General features: G+C 40.5%; 5 protein-coding genes across 5 annotated transcripts; 3 read left to right on the top strand and 2 right to left on the bottom strand.

Annotated features, from left to right (window-relative positions):
- Positions 1 to 1018: 1018 nt before the first annotated feature.
- On the top strand, positions 1019 to 2359 carry HETIRDRAFT_117592 (uncharacterized protein; the record flags this gene model as incomplete). Its single annotated transcript, XM_009550875.1, has 6 exons — positions 1019 to 1030; positions 1084 to 1136; positions 1316 to 1488; positions 1534 to 1550; positions 1946 to 2035; positions 2315 to 2359. The coding sequence occupies 6 exons, from the start codon at positions 1019 to 1021 to the stop codon at positions 2357 to 2359; spliced, it is 390 nt and encodes a 129-aa protein (XP_009549170.1).
- Positions 2360 to 9136: 6777 nt separating this feature from the next.
- HETIRDRAFT_172447 (uncharacterized protein) lies at positions 9137 to 9422 on the bottom strand (the record flags this gene model as incomplete). The annotated part of the gene is made up of 2 exons (XM_009550874.1): positions 9137 to 9288; positions 9341 to 9422. 2 exons carry the CDS (start codon positions 9420 to 9422, stop codon positions 9137 to 9139), a joined length of 234 nt encoding a protein of 77 aa, XP_009549169.1.
- Positions 9423 to 10248: 826 nt separating this feature from the next.
- On the top strand, positions 10249 to 12330 carry HETIRDRAFT_428658 (uncharacterized protein; the record flags this gene model as incomplete). The annotated part of the gene is made up of 6 exons (XM_009550873.1): positions 10249 to 10554; positions 10608 to 10703; positions 11274 to 11594; positions 11769 to 11974; positions 12134 to 12252; positions 12299 to 12330. 6 exons carry the CDS (start codon positions 10249 to 10251, stop codon positions 12328 to 12330), a joined length of 1080 nt encoding a protein of 359 aa, XP_009549168.1.
- Positions 12331 to 14051: 1721 nt separating this feature from the next.
- HETIRDRAFT_428657 (uncharacterized protein) lies at positions 14052 to 15110 on the bottom strand (the record flags this gene model as incomplete). Its single annotated transcript, XM_009550872.1, has 3 exons — positions 14052 to 14525; positions 14575 to 14904; positions 15027 to 15110. The coding sequence occupies 3 exons, from the start codon at positions 15108 to 15110 to the stop codon at positions 14052 to 14054; spliced, it is 888 nt and encodes a 295-aa protein (XP_009549167.1).
- A 2076-nt stretch (positions 15111 to 17186) lies between these two features.
- Positions 17187 to 18050, top strand: HETIRDRAFT_420100 (uncharacterized protein; the record flags this gene model as incomplete). Its single annotated transcript, XM_009550871.1, has 4 exons — positions 17187 to 17280; positions 17328 to 17349; positions 17469 to 17796; positions 17865 to 18050. 4 exons carry the CDS (start codon positions 17187 to 17189, stop codon positions 18048 to 18050), a joined length of 630 nt encoding a protein of 209 aa, XP_009549166.1.
- Between the last annotated feature and the right edge of the window lie 364 nt (positions 18051 to 18414).

The raw sequence follows: 18414 nt of genomic DNA, 5'->3' as shown, positions 1-18414 counted from the left end.
TTAAGAAGAAAGTGGAGTTGGGTGGCGGTGAGAGTAATGGCAAGGATTTGATATCAAGATAGTGATGGTGGGATAAATGTTTTGGGACTATATCAGCATCTCCAAACAAACTTTGGTCAGCAGATGTTTCCTGAGTATTGAAGCTATTGATAACTGTTTGTCATTCTTCGCGCTCTGCTGTTGGTCAGGACAAGCAATGTAGATTCCTTGAGGTAATTTTGAATACTAACCCCTTGCAATGGGCTCCAAAATGATATGCTAGAGGTAGCTCTAAGTGCCGAGCACAACACCAAAACAACCTCTAATGCAAGGGGTGCTGGAGCTAGTATCTGATACACAAGGAATTGTTAGTGATGACTTTAGAAATCAATGGCACACTGAGAAGCATCAAGGAGTGTAAGATTATAGTGCCCAAACGGTTTTGGGACTACACCAAACACTAACCAAATGTTCGGTCGGTCGTGTTGGCAATTTGGTTGGTAACAAGGAGGTAGTGTCGTGACTGACAACTACGTGCTTTAGAAGCCACACGGGACTCTGACAATATACAAGAGAGGACGAGGGGTCCGAGCAAAGAGTTAAATATGAATACAAACAAGGCCGAATAGCAAGGATGACAAGTTTTCGGGAATGGACAAAGATGATTTCAATGGTTGAGACGAGTGCAAATGAGCTCTGAACAGTGGGGTGCAAAAGCTGGTTTATTCCAGAGTTGTGTGTAGGTTTTTAAAGTAAACAGAGCCCCTAAGTAAAATATTAAACAAGAAATGAGAGTAGATGTCAAATGGGCGCCAAGCCTTAGCAATCAGAGAAGATAAGAAGGTAGGTGAGATGTCTATATGGGTTCCGAAGGTAACAAGGTAAAAGTTAATCAGTGATGGCGAAATTCTGAACATTCAGGATCTGTCACCCGAGCGTAGGTAGCAGGAAAAGGTGTTGGAGAACCAATGAAAACAAAGGAGAGGTATTGTACGACCAGGGTAGCTAAGTAATGGTGCAAGATCACGTTTGACTAACCATGTGGAAGCCGGTAAGATAAGCAATAAGGACCAACCGACTCACGGAAGACATTGGCCAATACAGACTACTGGCTCCGATCTCATAAACACTTATTATAACACTTCTGTGCGGTCATGGTAAGTATGTGAAATGTGGGCAAACTGACCCAAGTGTTGCTGAACGTCCTTTGAGGGCTTGTCATCAGTTGGGCAGGGACTAACCGTGTTTGGTAATAGTTGGTGTCTTTAGTACTTGTCTAGCACTGTTTGATATCTCCCCAAAGCTTCCTAAATACCTCCTTTGGACCCTAGCGTAGGTGCATGCTCATCACTATGCCAGTGCTTGCAACCGCGCCAATGCTTGCAACCGTGCCAGTGCTCGCAACCGCACCAGTGCTCACGACTATGCCAGCTCTTGCAACCACACCAGCTCTCACAACCGCACCGGCACTCACAACTGCACCAGCTCTCATGGCACCTCCAATTGTGAGTGAGTTCATATTCGAAAAGATACACTGTTAATATACTTTCTTAGATATTTACCGATCTCTTGTGAGTGAATTTTGCTCTATCGAGCAGCCCCTTTGTATTGTATTGACAGATTTCTTTGCAGTGCCGGCCTCGGTCATCATTTGGAGTTGCCAATGTGACTGCTTTCTCTAGCATTGACGGCCGACCCAACACTGCATGAGGCACTCATTAAGACAACAACTACAATTACCCTCCAGAATCTGCTTCCCTCCTCGACAATTGCATTGAATAAGCAAGTCTCCGATCCCACCACAACTCCAGATATGACAACCACAATATCTGTGGATGATATAAATGCACCTCCCACTCCCCTCTCGGAGTAGGAGATCTGCTCAAATGGTATATTTATATGCTTGCACTTACTGTTCTTTACTGATATTCTGTGCACCCAGATGACAATATGACTTCTACAATAGTGCCAGCTAGATCCTCTAGTTCCTCCACTAGCCAGATCCCTTCAACATCTGCTGCATCCAAACCACTCGAACTATCTTCGCCAATGGACAGTAAGCAATTTCTATTGAGCATGAAAGGGAATGGGAAGAAGGTGCACAAGTAGAATCCAGGCAAGAAGAACACTGCCAAGTATGTGTGATTGAGAACCTTCCTTTTATGCTTGCTGATAACTTAACTATAGGAATATATATGCCCAAGAGTGGAAGACGCTGTATCCCAATGCAGGGAGACAGGAGCTCATGAAGCATTAGGCTGTGCTCAACAAGGATGAGAACAAGGTATTGTTACATTCTTCTTGTATAAACATATCTAATCACTTCATTCCACAGCGCTACAAGCAGATGGAGCATGATGTGGTGGCATCCACAGTGTAGTCGGAGATGCTCTTGCATCTGGATCTGCACATTGACAGCAGCAACTATGGTTTGGATAGGTCAGTGTCAGGGCATAGGCAGGCAATAGTTAAGTAATTGATGAGCAGTAATGGAGGAAGGCAGAGCAGTGGCACAGCATGATCAGCATAGACTAGGTTGTACATTCTACAAAAATCAATATGAATGGATCCCAATGGATCTGAATGGTTTTAAATAGATTCAAATGGATTTAAATGGATTTAAATGGATTCAAAAAGGCCCGGTTTTTATTTTTTGAAAAAAAAAACTCAGCCAATGTAAAAATAAACCTGAATCTATGCCAATTGATCCCCCTTGATCTGCTTATAAAAAGTCTAAAATTTAATAGGGAGACCAATTCAATCCCATTCATATAGATTTGCTTATATCTGCCTCTATTTACATCAACTGACTTTTGACTGGGCCTAATATCTGAGATGATATTAAACTAGTCATTGTTTTACTGCAATATTGGTAGTAAAACATGTCTATAATAATGCTAAACTATCTATATCCATAATGACCCTAAGCTACTCATCCTTCTATATATAGGGATCATTAATTGATGGCATTGCTAATAACAATCTATTGATTAAGTCCAAAATGATAGTAAACTACCCTCATTTCTGGAGGGCAAAATCTATTGTGACTTGGAGGAACAAGTCAGACAATAGAAGTCACCTAGCTCACAGTATTAAACTAAGTTGATCTTAACTTAGGTCTAAGTTATCCAGTTTGATATAGTAAAAACCATTCTCACTGTACCTCAGTGGAGGCCTGTTAAGACAAAACTTGGTCTAGGGCCCTATATACATCACTAACAAATGATCTAGCATGCAGAAAAGTTTTTTTTTTACAGATACTCTATGTTAATGATGCAGAAGGTCTACAATGACCTTTTTCTTAAACTAGGGATAGCACCCAAATGCTAAAAGCTATCCTTATATTACAATACCTGCACAATGAGACAAAACTACATATATATATTACTATCCCTACATAATGAGAGAAAATATACCTAATGTCCACAAAGACATTAAACTATGGAGTGTCCAACATGATGTTTAAACTACTATTATGGATTTGTCATGAACGGCTGTTTGGAACAAGAGATTCCTAGGCCACAAACCAATACTAACACCAAGAGAATGATAATGAGGATGAGGGATGTGAAGAGGTGAAGCTAATCAGACTAATGCTTGAGAATCAGGGAAGACTGGTTAACAGCAGTTCCTAGATTGGACAGAGGTAGATAGCCTAAGGCTTCCCTATTACGCTGCAGCTGCTATAAATATGTACAAGCAAAAGCACGGACCAACTAGCAGTAGATCAGGAATGTGAGGTATAGTCGGGAGGCCATCTGGAAAGCCACCTCTTTGTATTAAGCTCTAATTAGTTCTATTTATGCATAATCAAGAACAATTAGGATTAGACATTTTTAGCTTACCCCCCTCTAAACCTGTTCTAATTAGACATAATTTTCCTAAATTAGGAATTATTAAAATTGATTATAACTTGAAATTTCGGAAAAATCATAATAAATTAAGCATCACAGTTCTCATAGCCTTCTTATAGAGTCATGTCTATTAGAGCACCAGTTCAATACCTAAACACAGAATATACCTTATAACAAACTTGCCTTTTGCCAGAGTTGAACCAACAACCTCATGTATGCAAGCACCTAGGACAGATGCTCTAAGCCACTAAGCCACAAGGTCTAAGATATGAACTTGGTAATCTAAATAACTAGACATAATATAGGCAACCTCAACATCTCTGATTCTATTTAACATTTTTCTTTCCTCTATCTCATGAATAAATAGGTCAATAAATACCTCAAAAGTCAGGTCTTTTAGGATTTAGTTTAAACACCAGCTAAGAAGATAATAAACCAATGGAAAATCGATAATACACTTTATATAGGATGGAAATCAATTATGGCACTTATACAATTTGGACTGAGAATGTGTAGAACTATGATTGAGTGTAATATTCAATGGGACTCTACTAGTATAGACAATGCTACCTGAATTTGCAAATTTGATCAAAAACATGATTATAAATAATCAAGATCCAATAAGAGAGAGGGGTTTTCCAAATAGCCACTAGTGAGTATATGTATGGCATGCCTATATATAAATAAGCACAAAATTGTTGGAGGTGATCTTAATATGCTTAATGCATATATTACTTATATGGCAGGCAAATATATCATTCTGGCACCACATACTAATATGACTGTCTTTTCCACAGCCTAATAGCTAGAGAAAAACACCAAGTTTGAGCATCTTCTGTATAACAAGGCAATAAACAATATAAATAGTGCTAAAAATTGTAATATCAATAGTGATGATGATTGTGTGCTGCACAAGATAGTATTAGCCACTATACTAATAGACAAGGTCTATAAGGCTGCATATAGCATATCCCTAAGTCCAACCCACATGTTGTGTCCTATAATGACCAGTAGCAGGCATTGGCTAACAATGATAACTTCAATCATCTTGTGTGCAAGGCCAAGGTACTGAGGTCTTCATAGTCTCTTGTGGCAGCTGCTAAGCTGCCAACAAAGTGGCTGGGGCATCAATGCATATTTCTCTCTTTCTATATCCTTTGTAAAGGCAGCTGGAAAGTCAGCAAAAGAGCTACAAGATAATGGTATAGGCATATATGAAGGAGAGTAATATGCTGAAATAGTATAGAATGTGCCACATCTTTACCTTTTCACTGATAGAGCAGTAGTACTTACTATTTCCTACTAATAATTAAAGACTTCTTAGTATAGAATTAGTGCTAATATTATGAAATTAGAAACCAATCCAATGCTCATAATGTGTTGCTCCCAATTAGGAAATTAGACACTTTTAGATACTATTGACACTTTTAGATACTTTTAGACACTATTAGATATAATCCGGAGCTAATACAAGGGGGTGTTTTTCCAGATGAGAAAGGTCCTATGTGTCCTTATACAGATCGTGGAAAAGGCAAGAGAGATACAATATGCAGTTCATAACAGGATTTATCTTATATGACCCAGATTAATCAATTATTTGTGGTCTTAAAGTCTACTCATATACCCAAAATTAGTATCAGTTGACAAGCAAGAGGCCAGACTCCCTCTTCACTCCAAACCTAATCTTAGTTGGAGATGACCTTACTATATGGGAGCAATATAGCTTAACAAGAGTACCAACTTTCAAGGGTATTCTTCTTTACATCCTTGTCTCAAATTCAACACTATATGTGGTATTCCCTATCATAGGCCTATGTTTGTGACAAACAAACTCTGGATGCAAACTTAACTTTAAAGAATTTTAAGCTTACTATATGGGAGCAATACTACTTGGAATTGTTAAAGAAATCCTGCCAGTCTCAAAACTAGTCATAAAACCCAATTACAATGGGGAAGTAGGCCTAAGCCTTATATAAGTGATCAATCTGCTTGTCCAGAGACTCCCTTAGCATGGCAATTATAAGGATAAAAGAGCTGTCCTGAAAATACTGAGGTTTTACCCTCAAAAAAGGAAGAAGAAGAACATAATGATACAATATAAATCCACATTGATGAGTTTCCACTTATCTATACACCATTTACATACTATACCTTTTCTGGAGCTAAACTAGTACAGTCTGGTAGAATTAGCTTATTCACCTTTGTTACCTACTATCTGTTCTTTCCTTAATACCTTGGTACTAGCCATATCTTGATAGCATCTAGGTTTTTGCTAATAGGCCAGATCTCTAATCATCAATAGAACTTCTGTTATAACATTGGTTTAACCCACACTTTTGCTTTCTTCTATTATCATCCTCAATTACTCAGTCAATATATCAATACTGGCTACATTCTATATAGGACTAACAGTATTCTATCTAGACTTCAGTAGGCAGCATATCTACTATCATCCAGGCCCTTATCAGGTTGTATCTCCATATTTACAGGACAACCTTTATGACTACTTGGAATTACAATATTATCACAAAATTCTCATCTACCCCAACTTACATCTCAAAGTAGCTACTAGCATCTATATCAGATGTACTTGGATTTGGCATATTCCCTTAGTGACTCAAGAGCCTCCTAGCACATCACATGCAAAGACTAGATCTTAACACTACCTATATTTAGTAATGGTTTTCTTGTACATATTTGTATACAAAGCCATTGCAAGTGCATCAATGCTACAATGGACAACATATACCATGATCATAAATACACAGCATCAATGAGAACATTATCTAATCAAAGAGATATGACACAAATCTAAAGAGAGTGGAAGGGCAGTATCTCACGTGGCAATACGTGAAAACCACGTGAGAACCTGAGCACGAAGCGTGAGGGGCCAAACCTGACAAACTGCGGCGATAGCCGCAGCGAGCACGAAGCGCGAGGCTAAAACAATTACTTTATTGGCCAAATTATTAATTTCTCTTCTCCTGATTAAAGCATTTTCTGCACCAAAAATCCAAAAAGGGAACCTGACAAAATATGATAAAATCCATAGAGCACAAGGCAAAATATTCTGACTCTAACCATCAATGTACCTTATATTTCCAACTCAATACCTGCTAAATCTATGCATTCTGTGTATATGTCTTTTACATTGGTGGAAAACTCTAGGAACATCACTCAAGTTAGATTAAAATGTCCAATAACCTATAAAAGAAGTGCAATGAAACTAATAAGAGCACATACAACAAGAGCACATACAATGAGAGCATATACAATGGAAGCACACATAATGAGAGCATACACAATAGGAGCATATGTAATGGGAGCACACACAACAAGCGCACATACAACAAGAGCACATATAATAAAAGCACACATAATAGGAGTATGGGAGCATACATAATAGAAGCATACACAATAGAAGCATACACAATGGGAGCATATGCAATGGGAGCACAAGCAACAAGAGTACAAGCAACAGGAGCACATGCAATAGGAGCACATGTAATAGGGGCATATATAATCAAAGCACATACAACTAGAGCACATCTAATAGGAGCATACCACACATAATGAAAGCACACCCAACTAAAGCACATCTAATAGAAGCATATGTGATGGGAGTATACACAATAGGAGTATACACAATGGAAGCACACATAATAGGAGCACACTATATGTAATGGGAGCACATATAATAGGAGCACACCTAACTAGAGCATATCTGATAGGAACACATATGATGGGAGTACATACAATGGGAGCACACATGATGGAAGCACATCCAACTAGAGCATATCTAACAAAAGCACACCACATACAACAAAAGCATATCCAACAAGAGCATACCCAATAAGAGCATATCAAAAGAGAGCATACCCAATAAGAGCATACCTAATAAGAGCATACCCAATGAGAGCATACTCAACAAGAGCATACCTAATAAGAGCACACTCAATGAGAGTACACCCAACAAGAGCACATTCAACAAGAGCACATCCAATAGAAGCATATACAATAGTAGCGTACCTAATAGGAGCACACCTAATTAAAGCACACACAATGGGAGCACATATGATAGAAGCACACACAATAAGAGCATATACAATAAAAGCATACAAAATGAGAGCACATGTAATAGGTAATCAAGTCACAAGTATATAGCCAACAATAGATTACACACAGACTACATATAGACCACACTCAGACTGTAGGTAGCCTATAATCAATGCATAGTTTGCAACTAACATGGAAGATTTCGATCCTCATAGTCATTTAAAACCAAACTACAAAACTCAGATTCAACCCTAACCCCAAGAAATACTATTAAGCACTGTGCAAGAGTCGCGAAGCGACGGGTTGGAACTTGTACACTTAGATAACAAGGGCAGTTGATATTGCAATATATATACAAAATTATCCCATAATGTGGGAGATGCCAAAGCAGACTATTAAGCTAAAGGCTTATTATGTGTACTGATGTACTAAGAGGAGTTCCTTAGGCTATTTGAATTATAAGGCCCCAATAGATAAAGACAATGGATCATTTTTGAGCTTGCAAGAGAAAATTGGGATCACTGTCTGATTTATCTTTAAAATGATAAAGCAGATAGTGTTTAAAGATATCTTGATGTTTAACAGATATTAGACTATCTTCTCCAGTCCAACAGATAACTCTGGGAGGTACCTAACCAAGAACACAAAAGGCAGCAAGCCCTTTGTATATTATAGAGACTAGAGAGTAATAAGAGAGTAAAGACAAGTCCAGTGCTTCATCAGACAATGTAGGGATGTCTTAAATCTAATAGAGTTCACAAAGTATGGGCTAGGAAGATAGCCAGACATTGGGCATAGTGCAGAGATTAAGTAGTATACAAAGTGAATAAGCTGAGCTTCTTAGAAGCTTATCTCAGCTATAAGTACATACAAGCTATTTAGAGCAGGATCAAAATCTGGTCTGTGCACCTAAAGCTAGTCTATTTGATAGGTGCTAAGATACCAAAACAATTGAGTAAACAATCAAGATTAGTAGGCTATGATTTACAATATATCTGCATATAGTAACTGTTTATTCACATCAAAGGGAAATTAGGAATCAGAAACCAATCAGGGGCCAAAGGCTAATCAAAGCATAAGTAAGAGTTTATGCCAAAGCATGTGAATATGTATGAGTAAGTGTTCATGCATCAGCATGTCAATTAGAGAAAGTCCTACCATAAATTATGAGTAAACTACTTAGCTTGTCTATCTCATCATATACAAAGCATATATTAGAACATGTTTCTAACATAGATAGTTCCACATCAATGGAAGATAATAGAGAGATGAAGAGCCAGTGAGTAGATGCTAGGATAGAAATGAGCAGGTTTATAGGAGAAGATGGCATGTAAAAATATACTATCTAATATTATAGAGAAATAGGATAGTGAAGAGCTGAGAGGAAAAAAAGAAAGGTCTTTATCGATAGGCTTAGTAACCAGCAATGAACAAGGGCTAGCAGAACTTACCAGAATAACAACAGACTATAGAGAAGGTAATGTCATGCAATGACAAAATTGAGAAAAGATTCCTTTGAGAAAAGAAAAACATATGGAAAATCAGAAGGCAGACTAGGAAGCAGTAGTTCTAGCCTATATATAAGAATGGAGAACACCAAAAGATTAACAGAAAACAAATCAGAGCTATAAAGACAATTATCGTAGTCTTTAGAAAAAGGAGTAGGAAGACCTTTATAATAAGAGGTAAATTGAAAAGAAATATCATAAAAAGCATACTGCTTGGTCATTAAGCATGTTAAGATAAAATAAGCAGGAAGAAAGATAGAGATCAATATGCACCATAAAAGAGTTGACTGCAATACAAAACAAGTTGGGCAAGGTATAAAATTTGATAAGCAATGGTATAAAGATATGACCAACTTGTAATAGTCACAAAATGGGGTCACACAAAATACACAAAATGACAAGCAAAGGATCATGGGAATGATTGGAAGGAAGGTAACATGGTATGCTTCAACATGTGTCCAAGGTATTACAGTATAAAATGGGATCACACAGAACTCTACATTAGAGGATTAAGAAAAAGCTGAGTGGCTAACTCAGCCCTTACTATTGCCCATTTCCCCTCACCTCTTTCTCACAATGTAGCAGCACTCAAGGCAACATATCAAAAGGCTAGTCTACATCCAAATAACAAAAGCTTGCAGGTAGTCACTATTTTGACCTCAAATTTGATATAATTTCGCATTCCGCATGCACCACATATGCGATATGAAAGGTCAATGTGTTACTCATAAAGTCTGACAATAGGGGGCACATGCTTTGTGCAACGCGACGCAACACGCCCTTGCACAATCAACAAACCCTGCTTGTCCTGGCCGAAAACACATATTCCATTCGTTTTATTTATATGTACCATGGCTATTAAAGCTTGGACATCTCCTGGAGGCCTCAAGGATCTCAAAAAAATCATCAGCAGCCAGGTGCCATGGCCAGCCGGCCCTCATGATTGGCAAGTTATGGCTACCATGTGCACCCTCGATGGGCTCAATCAGTTGGTTGTCACTGCATGCAGTGACAGCAAAACTGCCACTGCATACCTCCCACTTCTAGTACTAGAGGCACTTGCCGCCAACAGATCACTCCCCCAGTATGGCAGCAGAGTGCCAGAATGGCCTATTGTGCTAATGGTAACCCCTCTAAGTGATTTGGGGCATAGTCAGGTTAGTCAATGACTATTTGTTACTCCTGGAGTGGAACACTTACCCTTGCCAAGGTGGATGAGATGAGTCGGCTTGGTATTGCGGCCATGGCACTCAATGTTGAGATAATCAACACTGCCTCCCTCAAAAACCAGGATCTGCTCAGAAAGGTAGGTGAATGCAAATGGGCAGTCATTATAGTATTGCCGGAATGACTCACCTCCCCCGCTTTTGACGACATCCTACAATTTGCTGATTTCTGTGCCAATCTTGCATTGTACATTGTCAACAAAGCACATGTTGTGATCCCATGGAGCCTGACATTTTGCAAATACTATGGTCAGCTTGGGAAGATTCAGGCCTGAATACGATCCGGTGTACCCATCTTGGCATTGACAGCAACATCAAATGTTGATCTTGAAGTTTGGATGATGTGTCTCCTTGGGATTATAGATTACCAGATGATTTGGTGGTCTTGTAAACATCCAAACTTGCAGACCATCTTTTGCACGCTCTCACATGGCTTGGGTGAACATGAGTTCCCTGACATTGCATGGGTTGCGAGAGCATGCAGAAAGACCATCATCTATTGCGCAACTATTGACCTCAGGCATTGTGTTGCTTTATACCTGTGGAGGCTCTTGCCACCTAGACAAGCACAATTCAAGACTGTTCAGAAATATAATGAAATTACTTGGGCAGACTCTAATGCCACAGCAGCATGAGTATTTAGTACAAAGGCAGAGGCATTGATCATCATCGCCACTGTCAAATTCGGAATGAGTGTTGATGTCCACAATGTCAAAATCTCGATCAATCTAGGCTTTTCTGAATCAGCAGAAGCAATTCTCCAGCAGAATGGGAGGGCTGGCATGGATCCCAATACTGATGCTTATGGTATTACATATATTGAAACCTCCATTGTTGCATCAATCACTGCAGAGGATCGCAACACAGTACGCAAGAACAAATTGTCAAACCGTGAGGGTGGTCTTCTCGGCGCCAACAAGAGTAAGGGATCATCCAAGAAAGCAGTTACAGGAGCAGAGGGCAAAAGCAAGGTAAAATACACAAATAACAAGTACCTGGGAGAGGTAATTTGAGGGTATGTGGGTGGAGAATGCTTAGTGGCAGCATTCAACAAGATGTTTGGGAGTCCAGGGACTCACTCCCACAAGGTGTGCTTCGATGCGCAGCGGCGCTTACCCTGTTCTAACTGCTCGTCATGCTCTCAGCTTTCTGGGATGCTCAAAAGACTACACGCCGACACAACCCTCTCATCCGCTGAGGTTGGTGCCCCATTGAGCATCCCTAAGGACTCACCTGTTCAGGAAGAATTCCTTGTATTACATATAAAGCTTACGAGGGAGATGAGGGAACATGCAATCAGCAGTATCAACAATTTTCAACAACAACACTGGCCACTTCACAAGACCGCCAAGTCACACTACTTACCTTCAGTCGCCTTCATTCCCTCCTCTCTCCTCTCTCTTCTCATTGACCAATTCCACCTTCTCCAGGATTGAGAGTCTCTGGCTGAGTTATTGTTCAATTGGGAGTACCTTGAGATGGACGGCTATGTGCTATTCAACCTCATCAGGGCAATGAATAGGCAGTTCAATGAGGAGCATGCTAGAAGGAAGAAGGAGAGTGCTGCAAAGGGCGCAAAGACACGAGTGGTGAATGCAGCACGTAGGCTCAAAGAACTGGCATCATCTGGTATGTCTTGCTCTCTTGGCATGTGACTGCTTCTAACATCATCTAGAAAACCACCCCTTTGTATTAAGCTCTAATTAGTTCTATTTATGCATAATTAAGAACGATTAGGATTAGACATTCTTAGCTTCCCCCCCTCTAATCCTGTTCTAATTAGACATAATTTTCCTAAATTAGGAATTATTAGGATTGATTATAACTTGAAATTTCGGAAAAATCATAATAAATTAAGCATCACAGTTCTCATAGCCTTCTTATAGAGTCATGTCTATTAGAGCACCAGTTCAATACCTAAACACAGAATATACCTTATAACAAACTTGCCTTCTGCCAGAGTTGAACCAACAACCTCATGTATGCAAGCACCTAGGACAGATGCTCTAAGCCACTAAGCCACAAGGTCTAAGATATGAACTTGGTAATCTAAATAACTAGACATAATATAGGCAACCTCAACATCTCTGATTCTATTTAACATTTTTCTTTCCTCTATCTCATGAATAAATAGGTCAATAAATACCTCAAAAGTCAGGTCTTTTAGGATTTAGTTTAAACACCAGCTAAGAAGATAATAAACCAATGGAAAATCGATAATACACTTTATATAGGATGGAAATCAATTATGGCACTTATACAATTTGGACTGAGAATGTGTAGAACTATGATTGAGTGTAATATTCAATGGGACTCTACTAGTATAGACAATGCTACCTGAATTTGCAAATTTGATCAAAAACATGATTATAAATAATCAAGATCCAATAAGAGAGAGGGGTTTTCCAAATAGCCACTAGTGAGTATATGTATGGCATGCCTATATATAAATAAGCACAAAATTGTTGGAGGTGATCTTAATATGCTTAATGCATATATTACTTATATGGCAGGCAAATATATCATTCTGGCACCACATACTAATATGACTGTCTTTTCCACAGCCTAATAGCTAGAGAAAAACACCAAGTTTGAGCATCTTCTGTATAACAAGGCAATAAACAATATAAATAGTGCTAAAAATTGTAATATCAATAGTGATGATGATTGTGTGCTGCACAAGATAGTATTAGCCACTATACTAATAGACAAGGTCTATAAGGCTGCATATAGCATATCCCTAAGTCCAACCCACATGTTGTGTCCTATAATGACCAGTAGCAGGCATTGGCTAACAATGACAACTTTAATGACCTTGTGTGCAAGGACAAGGTACCTAGGTCTTCATAGCCTCTTGTGGCAGCTGTCAAGCTGCCAACAAAGTAGCTGGGGGCATCAATGCACATTTCTTTCTTTCTATATCCCCTATAAAAGCAGCTGGAAAGTCAGCAAAAGAGCTACAAGATAATGGTATAGGCATATATGAAGGAGAGTAATATGCTGAAATAGTATAGAATGTGCCACATCTTTACCTTCTCACTGATAGAGCAGTAGTACTTACTATTTCCTACTAATAATTAAAGACTTCTTAGTATAGAATTAGTGCTAATATTATGAAATTAGAAACCAATCCAATGCTCATAATGTGTTGCTCCCAATTAGGAAATTAGACACTTTTAGATGTTATTAACACTTTTAGATACTTTTAGACACTATTAGATATAATCCGGAGCTAATACAAGGGGGTGTTTTTCCAGATGCAGTGTCTGTTTGAGATGGGAAAACTAACAGGCCATCTTCATAGTGCATGAGTTTGCACAAATACATTGACGGATCGGCTGTGTTTATGGGGAACGAGAGTGCCTTGTCTAAATTGTGACTAACCCTTGATGAGTTTTTGACGAACTCTGCAAGCTTTCCTTCAAACCCTAGCCTTGTGTAACTAGTAGCAAAACTGTCCATAGAGTAGAATCCAAGGTCTCGCCCGCCTTTGAAATGATGCAACTTCCTTTCACAGCATATGCGCATGACTTGGGGACCTTATTATGGATATCCATATGGGTGTGACCTTTGTTCTGCCGCACTAGTGGAATAGAGCTCTTCATCTCTTCCTTAAGCCTAAGGAAGTGATATATATGCATGGCAAGCATGTGGCGATACCACTCATCGCCAAACTCCTTTCCCTTGTGCTGCGTGAGCTCTTCTAACCAAAAATTGAAATGTTCTTGCATTAGTTCAAGCTTGTGGAAGTGGCCTGGCTCTCCTTTGAGGTTCACAAGCCAGTTGTTGAACAGGGTAATACGTGTGGCCTCAGAGTACTTAAACTTGATGTTGCAGTGGATTTCAAGAAGGTATTGCATGTAGTTGTGATTGCCAGCACCCACAAAGGTAAAGATCCATACCTGGGGGACCGGTAAGTATGATTTGGTGTCTCTTGCTTTTGCAACTTACTTTAAAGACTTCCCAGACATGACCAATGTCCCCGGTAGCGATGGCCTGACAGACCTCAAGGGACCAGATTCCATCTCTCAATAACAGGACGGAATTTGCAAGTGTCCAATCCCCTTGGAAAACATTGCCATTTATGGCATCCTCTAGACTCGCTTGGGAGGATTCAATAGGTATGTCCCATCCTCCTTCTGATGAATTCAAGGCTGAGCGCAGCCTGAGTGCCTGCTTGTATGCTATATTTGTAGAGTATTGAGTAGCCAACACCTTAGCATAGCAGAGAAGGTTCTGCAAAGAAGGCAGGATATTCCTTGAAGATAACTCTTGGAAATGCTATTTGATGTTTTTGGTGTCTAGGAACACTCTGATGTGATTAGATTCAGTGAGTCAGCTTCTGTGCCAGCAACATGGTATGGGCTCACTTACTCCCAACAATACAGCATATAACCACACACCGTGAATTCCAACATTTGCATGTTGGTATAGAAGTCCACTTTGCCAAGATCAGACAGTGTCAGGCTATCAATAGCTCTTGCCATGTACCCTAGGGTAAAAGGATCTGACGGACTCTCTAGACCTCATGAACCACAAATATGACTCAAGTCCGTCCACTTTGTATGCTATATCTCCAGGACCCCTTGGATGAAGTGGAATGATCTGAAGTTGCCCGGTTTGCTTGACAGGTAGGACTTGTCCTTGTTTATATTTGCAAACGTTAACCCATCCCCTATAAAGAATGAGATCTCGCCTTAGGTGGTTGATTCCTCAATACCGGTGATGAGCATGGGTATGCTCTAGGCACCAATACCCCACTTTTTGCAGCTTTTCAGTATTCTTTGACCATTCGGCACACTTAGGACTGACCGATCCTGATCCATTCGGCAATCTCAGCCATTTGTCAGGTGCCGACTTTCTATTTAGACCTCCGCACAGTTGTTCGGAGCTGTTCACAGTCATCCTATCCATCTATCATTACTCACAGCAGTAATGGCTCTCCACAGACTGTCGCGGCCAATCGCTGATCGGTTCAGTACACTTCACATGGTTGGCACATTTAGTTGGCTTCGGTGTCCCAAATCGGAGGCGGCCAAAAACTTTTTTGACTTAGAATGGATCTGTCTTTTTATCTCTTATTATCCTTATGCCTTCTGTTGACCTATCCTTCATTATCTTCAGAGCTCCCAAGTTTCTAAATGGTTTACCCATGTGGCATGTGGTTCTTATTTCCAGGTCCGTGTGCACTCACCTTGGCAATCTCTCCACTTATTTAGACTTTAGAGTTATTGCTTCTTATCTTATAGTGTTTGCAACATTACTCTCTTATCTCCTTTACCTTTGATTACTCTTGGCATGCATTTCCGATTGCTCTATGCCTCTGCCAATCTCCTTATCTTGTACCTGTTCAGACTTACTATAAAAGAGCACCTATGGCCTTGCAATACATCAGTTTTGGCTCCCCCCTTGTTCCAATTCCATTTGTGCGCTTGTGTCCATGAGACTTTGAGCCATTGCCTTCCGATCCTTGTTCGCATTTTGCCCTTTTGTTTGTGTTGTTATGTTCGATCGCAGCCCTCTGTCAGAGCCCTCGTCGTCTTGCTCTCTCCCTCTCATCTAGTTTATCATCCTCTGCCAGTGTCCAGTGTGGCCTTGCACCCATTCCCTTCCCTTTGCGTGCCGATCAAATCCCAATCAAATCCCGACTGACCAACCTACCAACCAACCAACCTACCAACCAACCAACCAACCAACCAACCAACCTACCGACTGACCAACCTACTGACTGACCAACCTACCAACCAACCAACCAACTAACCTACCAACTGACCAACCTACCAACCAACCAACCTACTAACCAACCAACCGACTAACCGACTAACTGACCAACCGACCAACTGACTGACCGAATATTTTGATTTTGGAGTTGTTTATTCATTACACTCCGAACGCTTTTAGTACGCTCCCTTGTTGGTTATTGCACAGCTTATAGTTCCTTGCACACTAGAACCAGCTCCTGCCTACCTGCGCTTGTAGGGGTGTTTCTTGGGTGTGTTTTGCACTCAGAGGCATCACTAGCAATATCACCAGTTTGTGCCAAGAAGTCCACATCGTGTCCTTTGCACTGTGTAGTGTGATTTCCTGGGCACTATTTGTGCCAAGTGGATGAATCTTAGTATGTTGATGGGAATCAATTTGATGTTTAACAGCTTGTTCTTTAAACAGATTTGTGACCGATGTATGATACCCTGCAAGCTCCAGAACATATGCCACAAGTGTTGTAAGCTAGTGATATCCCGCCACTTGTTCCAAGTGCTCAAAGTCAATATCATCCACTAGTCCTTCCACAGTGAGCCTTTCGCACTCCTTTCTGGCACAGAGGTCCAAGATTGGCTGAAGCTTAAAGGCTCTTTCAGGGCAGTCTTTCATTTTGACTACCGTCCCACCGGTTCCCATTATCATATGACTCTTGCCTCCAAGGTGTCGCTTCCAATGACATGCATACACCTGTATATTGTCCATGACAGTTATAAAATGTGTCTCACTAGTCTCAATTAGGGTGCGCAATGTGGTGCGTTCCTCCTGTGCCATCCAAACCAGTGCATGACGTGTTGTTGAGAATGGTGTACATTGAGCCAATTGACTGCCAACTTTATACAACAAGTGATGGGACTTCGAGCCAAACATCGCAATTGAATGACAGAGAGGAGCAAGGTTTGCCCATTGGTTTCTCATATAGGTCAATTTGCTGATTATACTAGTCAGAGCCTGTATAGTGAAAAGGTGAGTATGGCTCATTGGAAGCTCCATTGCATATTACTCACAATCCATTTTGGTCGGTACTAACATGCACCTAGTTTGTGCCACTTTGACACTAATTTTGGGGCCACAAACTTCCATAGGATTTGCCAGACAGTTGGAGCATGCACTAGGTATGTTCTGCGCAGTTCTTCAAACGAGAAGTTACTGATGATGTTCCATGATGCCCCAATCTGTGCATCACTATGGGTTTGTTTGAGAGTAGTCCCTATGCCGATGGTACTCAATGATGCCATTAGTGATATGCTAGAGTACTCTGGCTGGCTGGCTTGTAAATTTGATGCAGCCGCATCTGCTATGGCTGCATCCAACGGAGCCTCCACCTCCGCATTCAATCAATCCTTTACTACTGCATCCGATGGATCCTCCTCACCCGCATTACTTCCTAGTTTGGCCACCTGTTCATCTTGGGTAAGTGGCACTTCTTCTATATTATCCCACTTGTCTTCTGACCCCAAATCCATATTTTCGGATGGTAGCACCTGTTAGCCTTTGTGCCTCGTTTAATGGCAGTGCCTCGGATGACTTTGCAATCAAGTCCCCTCCTGTTTCCTGTGCTTCATGCACAAGTGGCCCATCTTCCTGAGCAGGTCCTTTGGATTTCTTTTATGACACACAGACTCGAAGACCTGATTTCTCTGAGGAAAGATAGGTTGACTCCTTGATTATTTGGGCTACAACAAGCTCTAGGGCCCATGTCGACAGTGCGGGGCATGCGTATCCAATTGACGAAGGTGCTGTGTCAACGGAAAAGTACTGGCGTGCCTCCGGATGAAAGTATGGTGGCCATGCGGCCTTACTGTGGTACATAAGCTCTATAATGTCACCAGGGCTGTATTTGGTGCTCCCTGAAAGAAACTTCAATATGTTGGTGACTATCAGATCAAACAACCTTGGGTTTGGGATTCTTGCTAAGACCATCTGCTGCTGAGCTTTTGTCAGGCTCAACAAATAGCTTGTGTAAGAACTCTCCAAGACTCCAGCGTGCCTTCCCAATTACCACCAGTATGTCATCAATTTTCTCTTGAT

Source organism: Heterobasidion irregulare, assembly GCF_000320585.1.
Source record: "Heterobasidion irregulare TC 32-1 unplaced genomic scaffold scaffold_08, whole genome shotgun sequence".
NCBI lineage: Eukaryota > Fungi > Basidiomycota > Agaricomycetes > Russulales > Bondarzewiaceae > Heterobasidion > Heterobasidion irregulare.
The sequence above is the reverse complement of the archived record's forward strand: the minus strand, read 5'-3'. Positions and strand labels throughout refer to the sequence as shown.